Source organism: Brettanomyces bruxellensis, chromosome 2, assembly GCF_011074885.1.
Source record: "Brettanomyces bruxellensis chromosome 2, complete sequence".
In the NCBI taxonomy this organism is placed as follows: Eukaryota; Fungi; Ascomycota; class Pichiomycetes; order Pichiales; family Pichiaceae; genus Brettanomyces; species Brettanomyces bruxellensis.
In genome coordinates this window covers 444,084-460,000 of record NC_054683.1, presented here as the reverse complement: position 1 = coordinate 460,000, position 15,917 = coordinate 444,084, and the positions used below count along the sequence as shown (strand labels likewise).

Here is a 15,917-nt window from a genome sequence, read left to right as displayed (position 1 = left end):
ACCCTCTATCTCGCCCATTATCTCTCTTTCAACACMCTATCCTCTTCTCCTTAACCTACAAGYCTCCTCTTTCTTGCCATCCCACTAACTACTATCCTTACCTACCAAATTCCCMACTTCCCTACCCCAAATGCAAAAACAAACTCGCGTGTGCCAAATATTTTCCGGCTCAAGTAGTCACCCAAAAGAAACAACTTTGTCTACGATCATATCTAGTGGAAAGCACCGTTACCCGTCCGATCAACTGTAGTTAAGCCACTAAGAGCCGAACCGAGTAGTGTAGTGGGAGACCATACGCGAAACTTCGGTGTTGTAGACTCTTCTTTTTGCTTCTTCTTACTTCCTTTTTACTATCTCCATTCCCTCCTATTTCCTATTCTCTTTTTTTTTTTTTTTTTCTTCCTTTTTAATTTTCCCCTCCCCTTCGCGCTAATCTCTCCCCTTTTCTACTCTCTTCTCTCTTCCTACTTTCTACTCTACTTCCCTCTACTCTACTCTTCCTCCCCCTCTACTCCTATCTTACCTCTCCGTACCCTCTTGTACCCTCTTGTAGCCTCTATCCCCCGTCTCTTATAAACAAACCATTTTTTTTTTTTTTTACAATCAAAATCCCGCGCCAAGGAAAAAAAGCGTTACTTGTACAAGCCGTACTTCCCCTTGCGGAGCGCTTTTGGTCGCGCCCCTAATTCCCTGAAAAAGTTTTTTTTTTTTAGGAGATGGCTGGTATTAGAAAGCTACCCGTACTTTTTGTCCCTTTATATACTTTTCACAGTGCTTTTTTTTAACATCCTGAGATCTTCTCTCACCTTTAGGTTAAATGTTCTTGATGTAGCTGTAATCATATTCTTAATTTCTTAACACCATTAGAATCTGCAAGATCTCTGCTTTCTATTAGTATCCTATTTTTGTATTTACATACTAATTTTCCTGTTAATATCAAGCCTTCTTAAGGACTGGTCTTTTCATATCCTGCCAATTTTTGGCTTTTGAAATGCATCTCGAAATTTTTCACTCTCACGCGTTGCTATTTTTACCCTAGGTAGCCTATTGTCTTGGTTACGCGTTCCATGCAAGGCATTGATGATTTACGTTCCTGACGAGCAAACATTCTAGTTCTTGACCATCATCACATTGTTCATTCGTAAAGACAAGCCTTCATTGTACTCACCAAAGTTTCAAATACGATACTGCTGACTTCGCTCGKTTTACCCGAGAACAACTGCAACAAAACCTAAGATGTTGCATTTCTTGAAATTTGTCTCAGACCTCTGGTGTTTCTTAGTAAAGAGGGTCAAATTTAATTTTATCGGATGACAGCCAAGAGTTGCAGTTTGTATGGCTACCAATTTAAACAGTTGAATTCATTTTCGTTCATACGTAGTTTACGTCACTCTTGTCTCAAGATTAGTCACATTAATAAAGTGAGAGCATGATAAATATTATAAGCATTTACAAAGATCAGACAACTTTATTTAAGTGGTTGATGTCCTCACCCTGGTGCTGAAGCATAGATGATACATCTGATATCCCATCTCTTTACTTCAAGTCAAGTAAATGAGCCTTCTTTCAATTATTTGATGCTAAGGCTCATTCAATTGCCCTGTTAAGTGAATAAATCAAAGTGGAGCCCATACTCAATAGCGTTCCCCCTTTTCAGGAAAGATAATGTTCAACAAGGATACCATATTACCAGTAATTAAATGGCATCAGACTGTAGTATAATAATTGTGAAATGATCATTAGCATCAATCATCCTACAAGAATAAGTTGCCCATTCCTTTTACCATAATTCACGACTTCATGGAATATAATAAGCCATTTGATAACGTTTCAATTGGGTATTAATCATTCAAGTCATTAATACGCATCCAGTCTTGGTCGGTAAAATAGTGCATTACCATCATAAATACATGTTATTTCGATCACCAACCGATTATCTCCAGCACTGTTCGATTACCCGTTGATCCTATGTAGGAATACTGACATGTATCGAAATAAATGATTTCTGCAACCAACGCTTTTCAAACATCCAATTAACAAGCATACGCGTGGGTATAAAATAGCGGTCCAATGAAATAATTAAATTCTAGTGGTTTGGTGGAAGTTTTTATGAAACAGCTTTCTTATCCTCATTACAACAAGCATCTCCTAGAAAATGAAAGCCACTATTTTATGTTTTCCATATTCCATCTGACCAACTATAAAAGAATTCCTTTGAAAGTGCGGTTGTACCTTCAGTTGTTCCCCACAGTATAACATATTCCCACTCTTTGCAAGGAATTCGTCAGAAAAACATCTTTAGCTGACGGATTATTAAATTTTGTTTTCCAGGCTAGACATGTTTGCGAAAAATAAGCTCTTTCCCAAGTATTACCTCTCTTATCTCAAAATCGGGCGGACTTACAGCTTCTTGGTCAATCACAAAATGAAAACTGAGTTCACAAGTATTAATGTCTTCAATGTACGATCATGCCGTTAACAAGTGTGTACATGGAACATGAAACATGAAAAAGAGGCAACGTAAGTGACAATATGATCATATTTATGCCCTTTAAATGACAAAGATGTGATAGGTTCCTGTACATTCAAGTGGTGTATCCTAGCTCAACCGCTTTAACCTTCCGATGATTCTAAAGATTCCGTTATCACATTCTTCCCATATATTTAAAACACGAAAAGAAAAAAAGAAACGCGTCCTCAAAGTCATATGTTTAGTTTTGCCGGAAGATAAGGCATTTCCCTGTACCAAAAGACAAAGATGTTTCACACTTTCTTAGTATGGCTCTGGCGAATTGACATCAAGCAATGCATTTTAGATTTAAAAGCACGACACGTTACAACCTATGCTATTCATTGTTTATGTCATCGAGCACAATTATCTTATATCATATGAATCCACACTTCTGCATCCCGTTAGATAAGCTTCAGTAATTCATGTAATTCGGACGATTGTTGTTAGTCTGAACATATGAAAAGGAAATTTCTAAAGTCTTGAGATTGTAATGTGTTGCGAACTTACCGATAATTGACACTTATATTTTTGGAGTGCTGTCTGCAGTCGCGGAAACTCTCGACGTTTTTTTCCTTCTTCGGAAAACTCAAAACTCTATGGTATGATTATTGAACATTGATTTTGGTCCTGTTTTTATGACAAAGACCTGTTAAATTGGTATAAAAAGCAGTGCTACTATCTGACGAATGAATTTCTGAATTTCAAGTGGGGAAAGCTGGAGTACGCCGTGATTGATATAAGTCTTTTCCTTCATTAACCAGATACCATCATGATCAAAAAGGAAGATAAGATTATTGTTGTTGGTGCCGGAATATCTGGGCTTTCCACTGTTATTGCCTTGGTCAAGAAAGGATATAAGGATATACATCTCTTTGATAAGCGGAACTATATCAAGCAAAAGTATAGTTATTTTGATGAATGTGACAGTCCATCTTCCGATCTTAACAAATTCTTCAGAACAGCTTATGGAAGTGAGGTTTACTATCAGGATATGGCTATTCGAAGTCAGACTATTGTGAGGCAATGGAACAAACAAATTAAGGAAGAGAACTGGGAGGGTGGAGATCCTATCTTGATTGAAAAAGGTAACCTTTTTTTGACGGATAATAAGGAGCTTGATGAATTTGGAAAAGCAACGTTGAAGACCCGAGGAGACGGCAAGATTATTGTATTAAGCGATCCTCGTGCTCGCGAAAAGGCAATGGCTTATGGATTGGATCCTTGTGTTGCCGATCCATTTGGTTTGAAAAAGCAAGGGAAGACTTTTCAAGGAATTATCGACGTTGAGGCTGGAAATATCCTTGCTGACAAAGCATGTCGATGGATGCTTTACCTTGCCAAACGAGATGGTGGGTCACGATTAACTCTACATTTAGGTAAAAGTATTGGTGAGGTGGATCATTTATTAGAGAAATGCACGTCTTCTGGGAAGAAGAACGTTGGAATCTGTACAAAGGATGGACGTTCGCACTATGCTCCTCTCACCATTGTCTGTGCTGGTCCTTGGCTTACAGAGTTGGTTCCAGAATCGCAAGAGAAGGTCGAAGCTACAGCTGGTTCTGTTGCATTGGTTAAAATCACGGATCCAAAACTTTTGGCCAAGTATGATGAGAATAAGTTTCCGATTTGGTCTTGGAAAACAAAAGATGCCGGTATCGCTGCTGTTTTCGGTTTTCCAGTCAGTCAAGGTTGGATGAAGATTGGTTTCCGTGGCCTCAAATGGACAAACCCACAACCAGGATTGAATTCAAAGATAATTACGAAGTGGAGTTCACCTGAAACGGAAACGAATATTCCGTTATTCGCTTTGAACTCGATGAAGTTAGTCATCAAAAAGTTTCTGCCGGAAATCAAGAAGATCGATTTAACAAGAATGTGTTGGTATGGAGACACAGAGGATAATAACTGGTTGATTGACTACTCCCCATATCATGAAGATAATTCTTTGTTTGTTGTTGGTGGAGACTCAGGCCACCTATTTAAGATGCTTGCCGTTATAGGTGATATAATCGTTGATCTCTTGAACAATAAAGGTGACACATTTTTGGCAGACTTATTCTCTTGGAGTAGGAAGAGAGAAAAGAAAAATATTATTAATAAAGGTTTGGATGATCCAAGAGCACTTCAAAATGTGAAAATGGCATCCCCCAAGGATTGGTACATATTCGGTGATTCCAAGTTATGATATGATTGGTTCTCTGATTTTTCTACATCCGATAAATTCAGCAGTTGTTGTCGAATATTATCTATTGATTTATATTCTTCGTACGGCCTGCTTCACCATGTTTTTAAAGTGCTTTTGGATTAGCCTTCTGTTTTAACATCACACGATCACTCTATTTTCTGCACCAGGTTTACATTTGTTTGTGTTTCGTCGTATACTGTTTTTTATTTTACGCTGTCATTCAATTAATACTTGTATATTTTGTTTTAAGTGTGACACCGATTACTTTATGAAGTTTCTCGTTATAATTAGTATATTAAGTGTTTCAAAGCTCAAGAAAGGAAAAGTATAAAAGTAAAAGAACTGAGAAAGATGGCAAAATGAACTTAATAAAAGGGGGAAATGCACGTACTTAAATATGAGCGAGGTTTGTAATTCACCGGGAAAAGTTTCTGAGTGATTCAAAAAGGGCCAATAAACTTTGTGCAGAGTAAAGCAGGTTGTTCCTTTTCGGACGTCACATATAACACGAATAGCAGTTCAATTGATATAAGCAGTATCGCCAAGTTCAAATTCCACGTCTTCGCAACAGAAATTTTAGTATTATTTGTTTCGTTAATGAGCTGCTTTAGCGGTGGAGTCGTATCTATCAAGAAATTTCGTGATGCCATCTGCTTCCCGTCCCCCTAACTCAGGGAATAAGTGATTGGTGGTGATAAGGGAGTAAAACCTAAATCGATCTGGAACGATGTGTTTCCAGCAAGTAAGAGCACAGGAGTAGAGTTGATGGTGACGTTGGAGAAAGTAAGAACCTCATACCAAGAGGTATTCGATCCCACGTAGAAACGGTAGTCTTGAAGGGTTCTGCCAAAGCGTTCAGCCTTGCCGTTACTCTGATGGCGTCCAGTAACACTGAAGGAAATTGAAGAGTGAAGTTGGATCAAGTCATTTCCAAATCCACCAACCACGATCTGTAGGAATTGCCAAAGGAATACCTTGGAGTGGCATATAACGGGTGAATTGGAGGCGGAATCGAAAAAAAAGAGTACATGAGATGAAAATAAATTAATAATGACTAGTACTGACTCAACGGTCTGTCCTTGATATATAACCTTGGTAAAACCCAAAATTATATACGTATAATCTCTTTTCAAAGGCCAAGTGACTCGGCAGTGGATAGGAGAAATCACACATGGGAATTAGGAATGTTGACGTGTTGACAAATAGTGCAGCTAGCCATTTAGTGAGTAATATGCTTGTACGTGTAGAGGAAGTACAAGTAGGACTTCAAATAGGATGACGAATGGACAATGCGCGTAATTTCCAAAGTATGAAGAATGGTATGTATCCAATCATGGCTGTAGCTGAGAAACAGAAATGCATAAGCGGCGCTGCTTCTTATTCAAAATTTTGGTTTGCTGATCCACGAAAAAGTTCTTGTGTTGAAAAGTATTGGTAAGGACGGAAGAAAATGGATGAGTTTTTGTAGTCTGACACAGATTCGTTAACTGTGCTGGATGAAAGAAACTGAGATATTTATGGACGATTGAGCCATAAATGTCAAGGTTTGTGGACGCAAAAGATGATCAGCGAATGTATTTGTAGAACCGGAAATGTAAAGTATCTCAAGATGATATGGGATAATCTCCCCAAATCCAGCGCAAATGCCTAGGATTGGGGTCGTCAGAGACAAAAAATGTCCATGATGGTTTTGTAACCATTTCAATAACGACGGTTGGACCATTGGCAATATAATAGTGAAAATGGCGAATGGCTTAACAATTAGTATAGAGTTCCTTGTCTGTATTGGGCCAGTTTAGCTGAAACCTGCTCAACTTAGAAAAACGGTAGGCAACAGGGTACCAGATAGAATTTCCGAGTTACCAAAGTGGAGCACCAATAGCAGTCATACTAGCATCTGTAGTGATTTTGGTAGAAAGGCCGTTTTGAAATGGATGAAGGGTTATAAATTTTATTATAAATTCTAATCCAATGTACTGGAATCCTTCAAAAGCATGGTGAAGTTCAGGGGCCAACTGAAATGTGCCCTCCTCCTGTGAGAAGCTGTGTTATCTGAGGGGATTTCAAGCAGAAGTTGAGTATAGATGCCGAAATGTAAACTGAATGACCTAAGAAACTTTGCGTATCCTTCTTCGATTATGGATAAAGTCTGACGCATGAATTCGATACCGTGGTCAGTTTCGAGGGACTGATGGCCTACCCAAGTGACAAACGTCTGGAAGAAATGACACTTATGATGTTGAGATCAAGAAAAATTTGAGAGAGAAAGGATAAAGCTTGTGAGAGTTCTTTCCTGTATTGCTCTATAGTCGAACTAAAAACGAGTATATCCTCGAGATAGCTGCGAGTAAAAGATGAACAGGGCACCAAGGGAAATATAAGAAATTGACGAGAGTGGCATTACTTAGACCAACAGGGAGAACTTGTCAACAGTAATATCCGTGTGGTTTCTTGAAGGTAGTGAACGACTGATTCAATGATCCAAACAAACATGATAATAAGCTTGGTGTAGATCAAGCGTCAAGAAAACATTGCTTATGAGTTAAGATCCGAATACCGTTAATTGGGGCAGGTAGAGGAATTGTAATCAAATTAAGTTGACGATAATCAAGAACCATACGTGGTTTTACACCATCCAGAGTGATGAAGGAAACAGAATATAGTGAGATGGAAGAAAACGGAAACTATGAATGCAACAGTAAGTAAATTACAACCATTATTAAGCATGGGATTCATCTGAAATGAAGAACCAACACAGTCTTAATTTTTCTTTGATCCGGCTGTAAAACATTATTCTGTATTTGAGCCATTCGATCCCCGCCGTCTCCTTCATGTCTTCCTCTCTTTAAAGTTGTGTTTAGTCACAAATTCATGATGCAAGCTTTCAGAACTTTCTTTGATATTATAAACGATTCGCACATAGCAGTACTTTAGCACCTTTCGAGAGGTAATATCCTCTAATTAAACATTTGACAGTCTGTGTAAGTTTAGTCCAATCACATTTTCTGGTACCAATTTTCACAAAAGAGGACGTCCCAATAGTTGAAAAAAGCAAATTTGCTATCATTCACAGACATTCATCTTACATCTTTGCCAAGTACTATTTTACATTTGAAACTAAGCCATATTGTTGTCTTCTGTTTCGGTATCTGGTTCTCACGTCTGAATTCCAATAGCTTGAATTTTGAATCAGAATATGTAAAAGCAATTCTGTAATTTTCACTGAATAACTTCCAGTATGTGGGAAGAATGTAAAATTCAAATAAATAGCGTACAATTCAGTTGTTGGGTTTCCACGTTTAAACGTATCATAAATTTTGAATCACTATGCAATCATTTGTATTGACATAGCTAAAATCAAACGATGCCTTTGTTGGATTTAAAGCTCGCAGTGAAAATGAAAGTCAGCAGCATGTATTGTATTATCAAATATTCTCCTCTGACCAGCATTAAACCCCACAATCCTTAAATGGCATGTAATATTTGACTTTCCTCTAGCAAAATATTATCAACCAATTTCATTATCTGTGTCCATAGCTTTATGTATATTGAAAAGATGACACCATCTGCAATTGTATGCTCTAGTTCTATAAAAATTTAACTTTTTGTTAAGATTCAACATGCCACAGAATATTCGATTTACCATTGATGGCTATGATCCTTCTGTAAGTTCCTCCATATTCCGTAAAGCAAGTATTCAATACTATTTCGTACTGTTTTCGCGTTCTCTAATGATGTATTAATTATACTCATAAAGAAGATTTGCAATGGCCTATCCCTGTAACATTATCTTTCCTTCCATAAATATAATAATCATTATATCAAAAATTCACATACAATTTCAGAAACCAATGTGAGAGTGACCCTTCTTATGAAGCAATAGTAAACAAGAAAGAAAACAACTTATCCTTTTATGCCGACATTTCATCTACTTCTCTTTCCTAAGTTTTGTGTTAATGGATTTCTAATTCATTCTATATAGTCCTTTTCAGCATTGGTTTCCTTTTCAAGAGTAATCTCTAGAGATCTTGAATGGCGTACCTACCACGAACTGTTTATCAATGTTGCCTGAATGCATATCTTATTGAATACGGGATCACGCACTGGTTTGAGCATTGCTCTTTGCGTTTGAAAAGGTTTAAGTCCATTCCCAAGTCAATGACTGTAATAGACATTTTCTGTCAATGAATTCAAGGTCTAGTTGTTGGTACGTGTGCATCGCAAAACTAATGTAATCGTTGGAGAAAACGCGTTCAGAATCTTATTTTTCCGTAAAAATGATCCCTGTATTGGCTTCGTCAACGGTCGCGTTTAAAAAAATACACAGCCTTGTTTTGAAAACCAAAAGCTTCATCTAGCAGGACTTGGATATTTAAGTGATTACATGTCCTTCTCTAACATCCTTTTTCTATTTTTACTCGCAGACATTCCTTGTCCCTTTGTCTCCTTTTTGTCTTTCAACTGTTAAGCGGTCGAATAGCTAGTCAAAAACATTGATCGTAAAGTATCGAGCATTACGCCTGATCGATGAACAATATAATACGCATGTATATAAATTTTGATAAATATAGTTACTTCGATTTGTTTGTTTATGCTTTAATATCGTATTTGTAAATTAATTGAGTGTGCAAAAATACATAGGTATTGAAAGTCAAGATAAAATAATTTGCTCTTTGACAACGTGCATACTACTTATCCTCACTTAAATTTGATTTTTCCCGAAGCATATTACTTAAAGATCATAAGAGACAAAACAATGTACTAATAAAAGGGAAATTATACTAAATATACAGTTCAAAAGTTTCTAATACATCAACAGTTAACGGAAAGCACACATAAATCCGAGCAAGCTCTTGAATTTTGCCAAATTAGCATTACTTGCTTCACTGTCATAATATGTCAAAGAAACAATCACGTGACCTTTTAGGGAAAATTTTCTTAACAGGTCCAAATTTCCTTTCAGTTAAGCATTTAGAAAGTTCATATACAAATAATTAATTATATACAAGAACAAGCAATTTGAGATAATTAATGATATTTAATACTGGTCAAATAGAAATCTATTACACTTGCATATTGAAAGTGTTGAGAACAATGTACATAGGCAATTCTTCAAGAGAATTTGAAAGGGTGAAATTTGAAGGGTGAACACACATTTCCACAAATAAGGGAAAGTGAACAGAGCTACATAAGTTCATTATATGAAACAGAAAGACCTTGTGTTCTCTGATTTGTAATTTATCATATCTGTCTTACTCTTTCCCAAGTTATGAACAACAATCATTCACAGTGTATCAAAATGGTAAACCAATTAAAGTGGTTCTGAGTCTGACCAAATTAAGGTATACGATATAGGTAAGTTTTAACGTACTTTCAAGAGAACTAACACTTGATTAAGAATCTGATTCATGTGATTGGCATTTTGGCATAGATAGACACAAAGAATGAATTTGAATCTTTTTATTATAGAACTTTGCTTAAGCCCTTTTACAACCTATCCTAGGAGGCCATTCTTTCATCAGAATTTACAAACCTCTTAGTCTTGACATCTTCACATATTCAAATATTTAATTGTCAAAACATACAGCATAAAAAAAGTAAAACATAAAAGATAAGGGAAAAGCAATAAAGAGAATGACCAAAAGTGGTTGAACTATTTTACTTTACATGACCAGGATTGCAGTGCAGTAAGCAGCTTCATTCAATCAATGGTAATTAATATTATAAACCGAAAGGGATTTCAATTGTTTAAAAAACTGAACGGGTTTAAAGATCGCTAAATGTTCAATATCAAAATTAGGATGCAGTACTTTTCCTCATTTATTGTAAGCTTTGGAAGCAGATGCAAACTTTGTACTGGATAAAAGTTGAGGTTGACAAATGCTTTTTTCTTAGACTTTGTGCCTCAAACATAAAATCCAATTCTTCTAGGTTGTACCCTTCGTTTCAAAATAGAAGAAATAGACAACAATAAATTCAAACACATCAAAAAAAAAAGGATGAAAGATCTAAAACAAACATTTAATGTTTGCTATTATTATTCCTGGGTAAGTAAATTGATTAACAAACTGAGCTATTCAGACAGTAATAATAAGAAAAAATGGGCTTTAGATCTAGTCCAGTTAGAAGCAACTTCACAGGGATAATTTATTCGTATTGGTGGGGAAAAGTAAAGGAAGATGTTACGCCAAAAATATAAATAAAAACCATAGTACCTCTTGATGAATCAGCACTCACAGCAGTCTGAAAACGGACAGTATAGATTGCAGGACATGTTAAATCAAGGACACAGCCAAGTATGAATACCATAAACATCTTTCTTCTTCCAGCCCTATCATGGGCAAAAACACATAAGCAATCCAGCACACAATGGAGTCAACGCTATTCATGATGACACCTAAGGAGTATGAGGTTATTCAGACTTGTGTTAATATTATGGGTAAATAATAGGAACACACATTATTGCCGGAATTTTGTTTAAATCAGTCCATTGCAATCATTAAAACAAATCTATAAGGATATGCGTTTAGAAGTCTCTAGTTGTCAATATTAATTCATTCATCATCGGAAAAGTTGCCCCTTAAGTTTCATATTTTGATTATAGTTCTCAGCCTCAACTTGATTATCTCTATCAGCCATTTTTAGTCATCTGGATCTTAAATGATAGTATCTGTAATTTGTAGAGCTACTAGTCTGATATTAATTCTGAATTGAGCTCTCGAAATGGAATAAATCGTTCTCATATTTATGCTAAAAGTGAAGGGATAATTCACAAATTCAACACATCATTGCCTTAGATAACTACAATTACACCTGCATTACATAATCTATTTTAATACTAAAAGTGGAGATAGTGGAACTTATTGAAGTTGAAAATACTTCTGGTTCTACAAAATCAAGCAGCCAAAAGGGTGTATAGAGAAGCGAAAATGAAGGTCACTCACAAAATGGATGACCAGACACTGTCACGAAGGAATGGTGAGAAGTGTCTCCACTTTTTGAAACAAATAAACTTCTTGTGATTTTTGAAAGTACGCTACGTAGAATACCTGTAACGATACAACTTGAGCGGATGCGCTGAGCCCAAGATGAGTTATTGATTACGTTAACTACTAGTGACAATGGAGAACTAATGAGGATCGGTCCAGATATAAAGGTAAAGAATTAATTAACAACCAAACACTGAATGAAATCTCGTTTGTTGTCTACTCAGCTCCTTTGCTCTTAAGTAACTTTAAGTGTTGTATATTTCTGTTCCTTGTCATGTTGCATATCATTTTCTTCTTTCAAAGATGTACCACCAAGTTCTCACACAAAAGTGCGAGCCTCTTCAGATATAAGAAAGAGATAATTTATAAAATTAAGAATCCACAACGTTGAATTCTTCAGACACTATTTATGCACACTATATATGTCCTCCAATGCGTCAAAATACCTTATTAGTAAGCTTGATTAGCGCTAACCAATCCAGTACTAAATATCAGATTTACCTACTATAGCTAACCAGAGATGCCTCTGCATATAAGATATTGCTAGTTTCATTATCATAAACCTAGCTTCTAATGCATATGACTAGGATAACTTTCAATTTTAAATAAAAATTTAAAAAAGATATTTGCTACGGAAAGTGTAACATGATGAGGAAACAAAAACAGCTTTTGATTTATTTCCATGACCGTTATTGAATTACAAAATCAGGGAGAAATGAATGCTCACAATCCAACACAAAATTTAACAAATATGATTGAAACATTGTGTTGAACGAGATGATGCCAAAAATAACGCGATTAAAGGGTCTATTAGACAAGTGTAAAAACTAAATAGTCGTTGGCCTGAAAATGGTGGGGAAGAAATGGTGGGGAGACGAAAAATGAAAGTACTTTCATCGTATTTTTTTTTTTTTTGTAGGAGAAATTTATGTGCTTTAAATGCTTTCGATTTCCCCGCTAAATATTTCACAAGCTTTGCCTACATTTTTTTTTTAGCTATCTTGTCTATTCCATGAAAAAAAGGGGAAAGAATGAAATGTCACCTATTGTTCCATTATTTCTTCGCAATCCACATTGCGTTCAAGAAAATAGACTTCCTACAAGGGCATACACATATGACCCGAACATTTTCCATTCTTTGAATGGTCAATGGTTCTTTAAATTATTTCATTCTCCTACGGAGTCCCCTGATCTCACTAAGTTTAACTTTTCCGCTGCTAAAATTTGGGATACAATTAAAGTCCCATCACATTGGCAATTATGTGGCAACGGTAAATATGGACTTCCAGGGTATCAGAATCTTCAGTATCCTTATCAATTAGATATCCCGAACCCACCTACTGTTAACCCAACAGGCGTCTATTTTCATAATTTCTATTGTGAAGAAAAGGATCCAACGATAAATTATAGAATTAGATTTGAGGGAGTGGACAATTGCTTTCAGTTATACATTAACCAACATTATGTGGGCTTGAGTAAAGGATCAAGAAATTCTTCTGAATTTGTTGTTGACAACTACTTGATTAAAGGGGAAAACATTATCTCTGTGAAAGTTTACAAATGGTCTGATTCATCGTATTTGGAAGATCAAGACGAATGGCGTATGTCTGGAATTTTTAGAGATGTTTCCCTTTTAACACTGCCAAAGACCCATATTGAAAACTTTCAAGTTATTCCTTCATTTGATTCAGAGTACAGTGATGCCACTCTAAGCTTGAATTTGCAGATTGAGGGAAAGTATGACGCGGTTAAATTTACCTTATATGATTGTGAGGATCCACATAGGCCGGTTGATGCATCAGAATTACTTCAAGAGACTGACAAAGCTAAAACTGATCCTATAAAACAAATTATGATACCTGCAGAGAAGTTGAAAGAGACCGTCAAAATTGCAATTCGGAATCCAAAGCATTGGACAGCCGAAGATCCTTATCTTTATAAGTATCGACTACAAGTGATTTTTAACGGCATGGCTTTACATTCCGTATATAACCATGTTGGCTTTCGTCAGGTGGAATTGATAAAAGGAAATATCAGAATCAATGGCTGCAGAATAATGTTTAAAGGTGTAAACCGACATGAACATCATCCTTTGTATGGAAGATCTGTTCCGTTGGAATTCGCTTTAAGGGATTTGATTATTATGAAGAAGCACAATATTAATGCTGTAAGGACTTCTCATTACCCAAATGATCCTAAGATTTACAATTTCTTTGACCGTCTTGGATTTTACGTCATTGATGAAGCCGATTTGGAAACACACGGAGTTCAGACTGGATTTAATGTATACAACAATATTGAAGTGGAACTGCCTGAAACAAAACAGAAGTATTATGAACAGAATGTTTGTTATCTCTCAAGCAATCCAGAATACACGGATGCGTACTTAGATCGAGCATCTCAGCTTGTGCTCAGGGACATTAATCATCCAGCAGTCGTTTTTTGGTCTTTAGGTAATGAGTCAGGCTATGGAACTAATCATCAGAGGATGGAAAAGTTAATTCGTAAGCTAGATCCATCAAGATTAATTCATTATGAAGGCGATGTCAATGCCATTTCTACCGATACGTATAGTGTCATGTATCCAAGTCTTGATGCTATGGAGGTCTGGAGGAAATCACACACAAATAAAAACAGAGAATTTAGTAAACCTTTAATTTTGTGTGAGTACGCACATGCAATGGGCAATGGTCCTGGAAATTTGAAGGAGTATGAAGATTTATTTTACTCAAACAATTTTTATCAAGGTGGATTCATTTGGGAATGGACAAATCATGGCATCAAATCCAATGCATTGAATAAAAATGATGGTCAGATGCATGAAATATACGCATATGGTGGCGATTTTGGAGAGGAAGTGCATGACGGCCTTTTTCTTATGGATGGCCTTTCAAATTCGAAACATAACGAGACTCCTGGCTTAATCGAACTAAAGAAGACGTACGAACCTGTCGTTATTGATTTGACGGATTCTCAGATCATTATTAAAAACAGAAATGACTTTAAAACTACTGATTACTTGAAATTTGTTAATGTTGATGACAACAGTACTATACAGGTTCCTTCATTAAAACCCAATCAAAGCATTTCTATTGATGTTCAAACCACTGCCGTCTCCGCTGTTCTCAAAAGGGATTATGGAACTTTAAAAGCTGGTTATGAAATTTCCTGGGGACAGCTCTCTCCTAAGTTAAGGGTCCCAAGATTTTCCATACCACTTACAGAAGAAACGAAATTTGAAGAAACATCCAGATTCTTGATGGCTACGTCGCAGAGAATGCATTTGAAGTTTGATAAAATATTGGGCATAGTTGAAGACTTGAGAATAGGGGGCAAATCCTTGAGCAACAAAATTGATGGCTCAACTATTACTTTTTGGAGGCCTCCTACAAACAACGATGATGCAAAGGATACAAAATATTGGAAGGATTTCAATATGCATTTGGTCAAACAGAATGTTAAGGATATTGAAATTCAAAAAAATTTCCGAGGATTTCTTGGTGAAGATAGTTGTGCACTCTCGCGTAGGACCACTTGTCTTTGACTGGGGATTCGACACTACTCAGGAATACATAATTAGAACAAACGGATTGAGCGTTCACACAATTATGAATAAATCAGGTAGATACCAACCAAAGTATCTTCCTCGGCTTGGTTATGAATTTTGGCTTGGTGACAACTATGATCACTTTGAATGGTATGGCCGTGGCCCAGGCGAATCGTATCCTGATAAAAAGTGCTCTCAAAAATTTGGCTTTTTCTCTTCACAAAACATTGATCCTTTTGTCTACGATTATCCACAGGAAAATGGAAACCATACAGATACACATTACGTGAAAATTTGTTATAAGGATAACAGTGCCATCACAATTTCCGAAAAGGGCAAAAAATTTAACTTCAAGATTAGTGATGAGTACGCAGTTGAGGAGGCGAGACATCCAGATGAAGTAAAACATTACGAAAAAAATTACATTAGACTTGATGATCGCATGCAGGGCCTTGGATCAGAGGCTTGTGGTACCCCAGTTCTTGACAAATACAGGGTTGAAATGAAGGATTATGATTTCACATTTAATATTGATTTTACGACCTGAACAGACGATATATACTTATGTAAAACAAATTAATGAGATCATTTATTTTAGTATATGCGGGCGTTAACTTTTGTCAGAGAAAAGTCTTATCTTATTTATGAAGAACAATCAAGCAAATAAAACTCTAGGATGGTGGG

General features: G+C 36.2%; 2 protein-coding genes across 2 annotated transcripts; both read left to right on the top strand.

The window, feature by feature from the left end:
* Nucleotides 1-3,281: 3,281 nt before the first annotated feature.
* On the top strand, nucleotides 3,282-4,697 carry BRETT_005345 (uncharacterized protein; the record flags this gene model as incomplete). Its single annotated transcript, XM_041283824.1, has 1 exon — nucleotides 3,282-4,697. The coding sequence occupies one exon, from the start codon at nucleotides 3,282-3,284 to the stop codon at nucleotides 4,695-4,697; it is 1,416 nt and encodes a 471-aa protein (XP_041134776.1).
* An 8,025-nt stretch (nucleotides 4,698-12,722) lies between these two features.
* Nucleotides 12,723-15,780, top strand: BRETT_005344 (uncharacterized protein; the record flags this gene model as incomplete). Its single annotated transcript, XM_041283823.1, has 2 exons — nucleotides 12,723-15,186; nucleotides 15,215-15,780. 2 exons carry the CDS (start codon nucleotides 12,723-12,725, stop codon nucleotides 15,778-15,780), a joined length of 3,030 nt encoding a protein of 1,009 aa, XP_041134775.1.
* Between the last annotated feature and the right edge of the window lie 137 nt (nucleotides 15,781-15,917).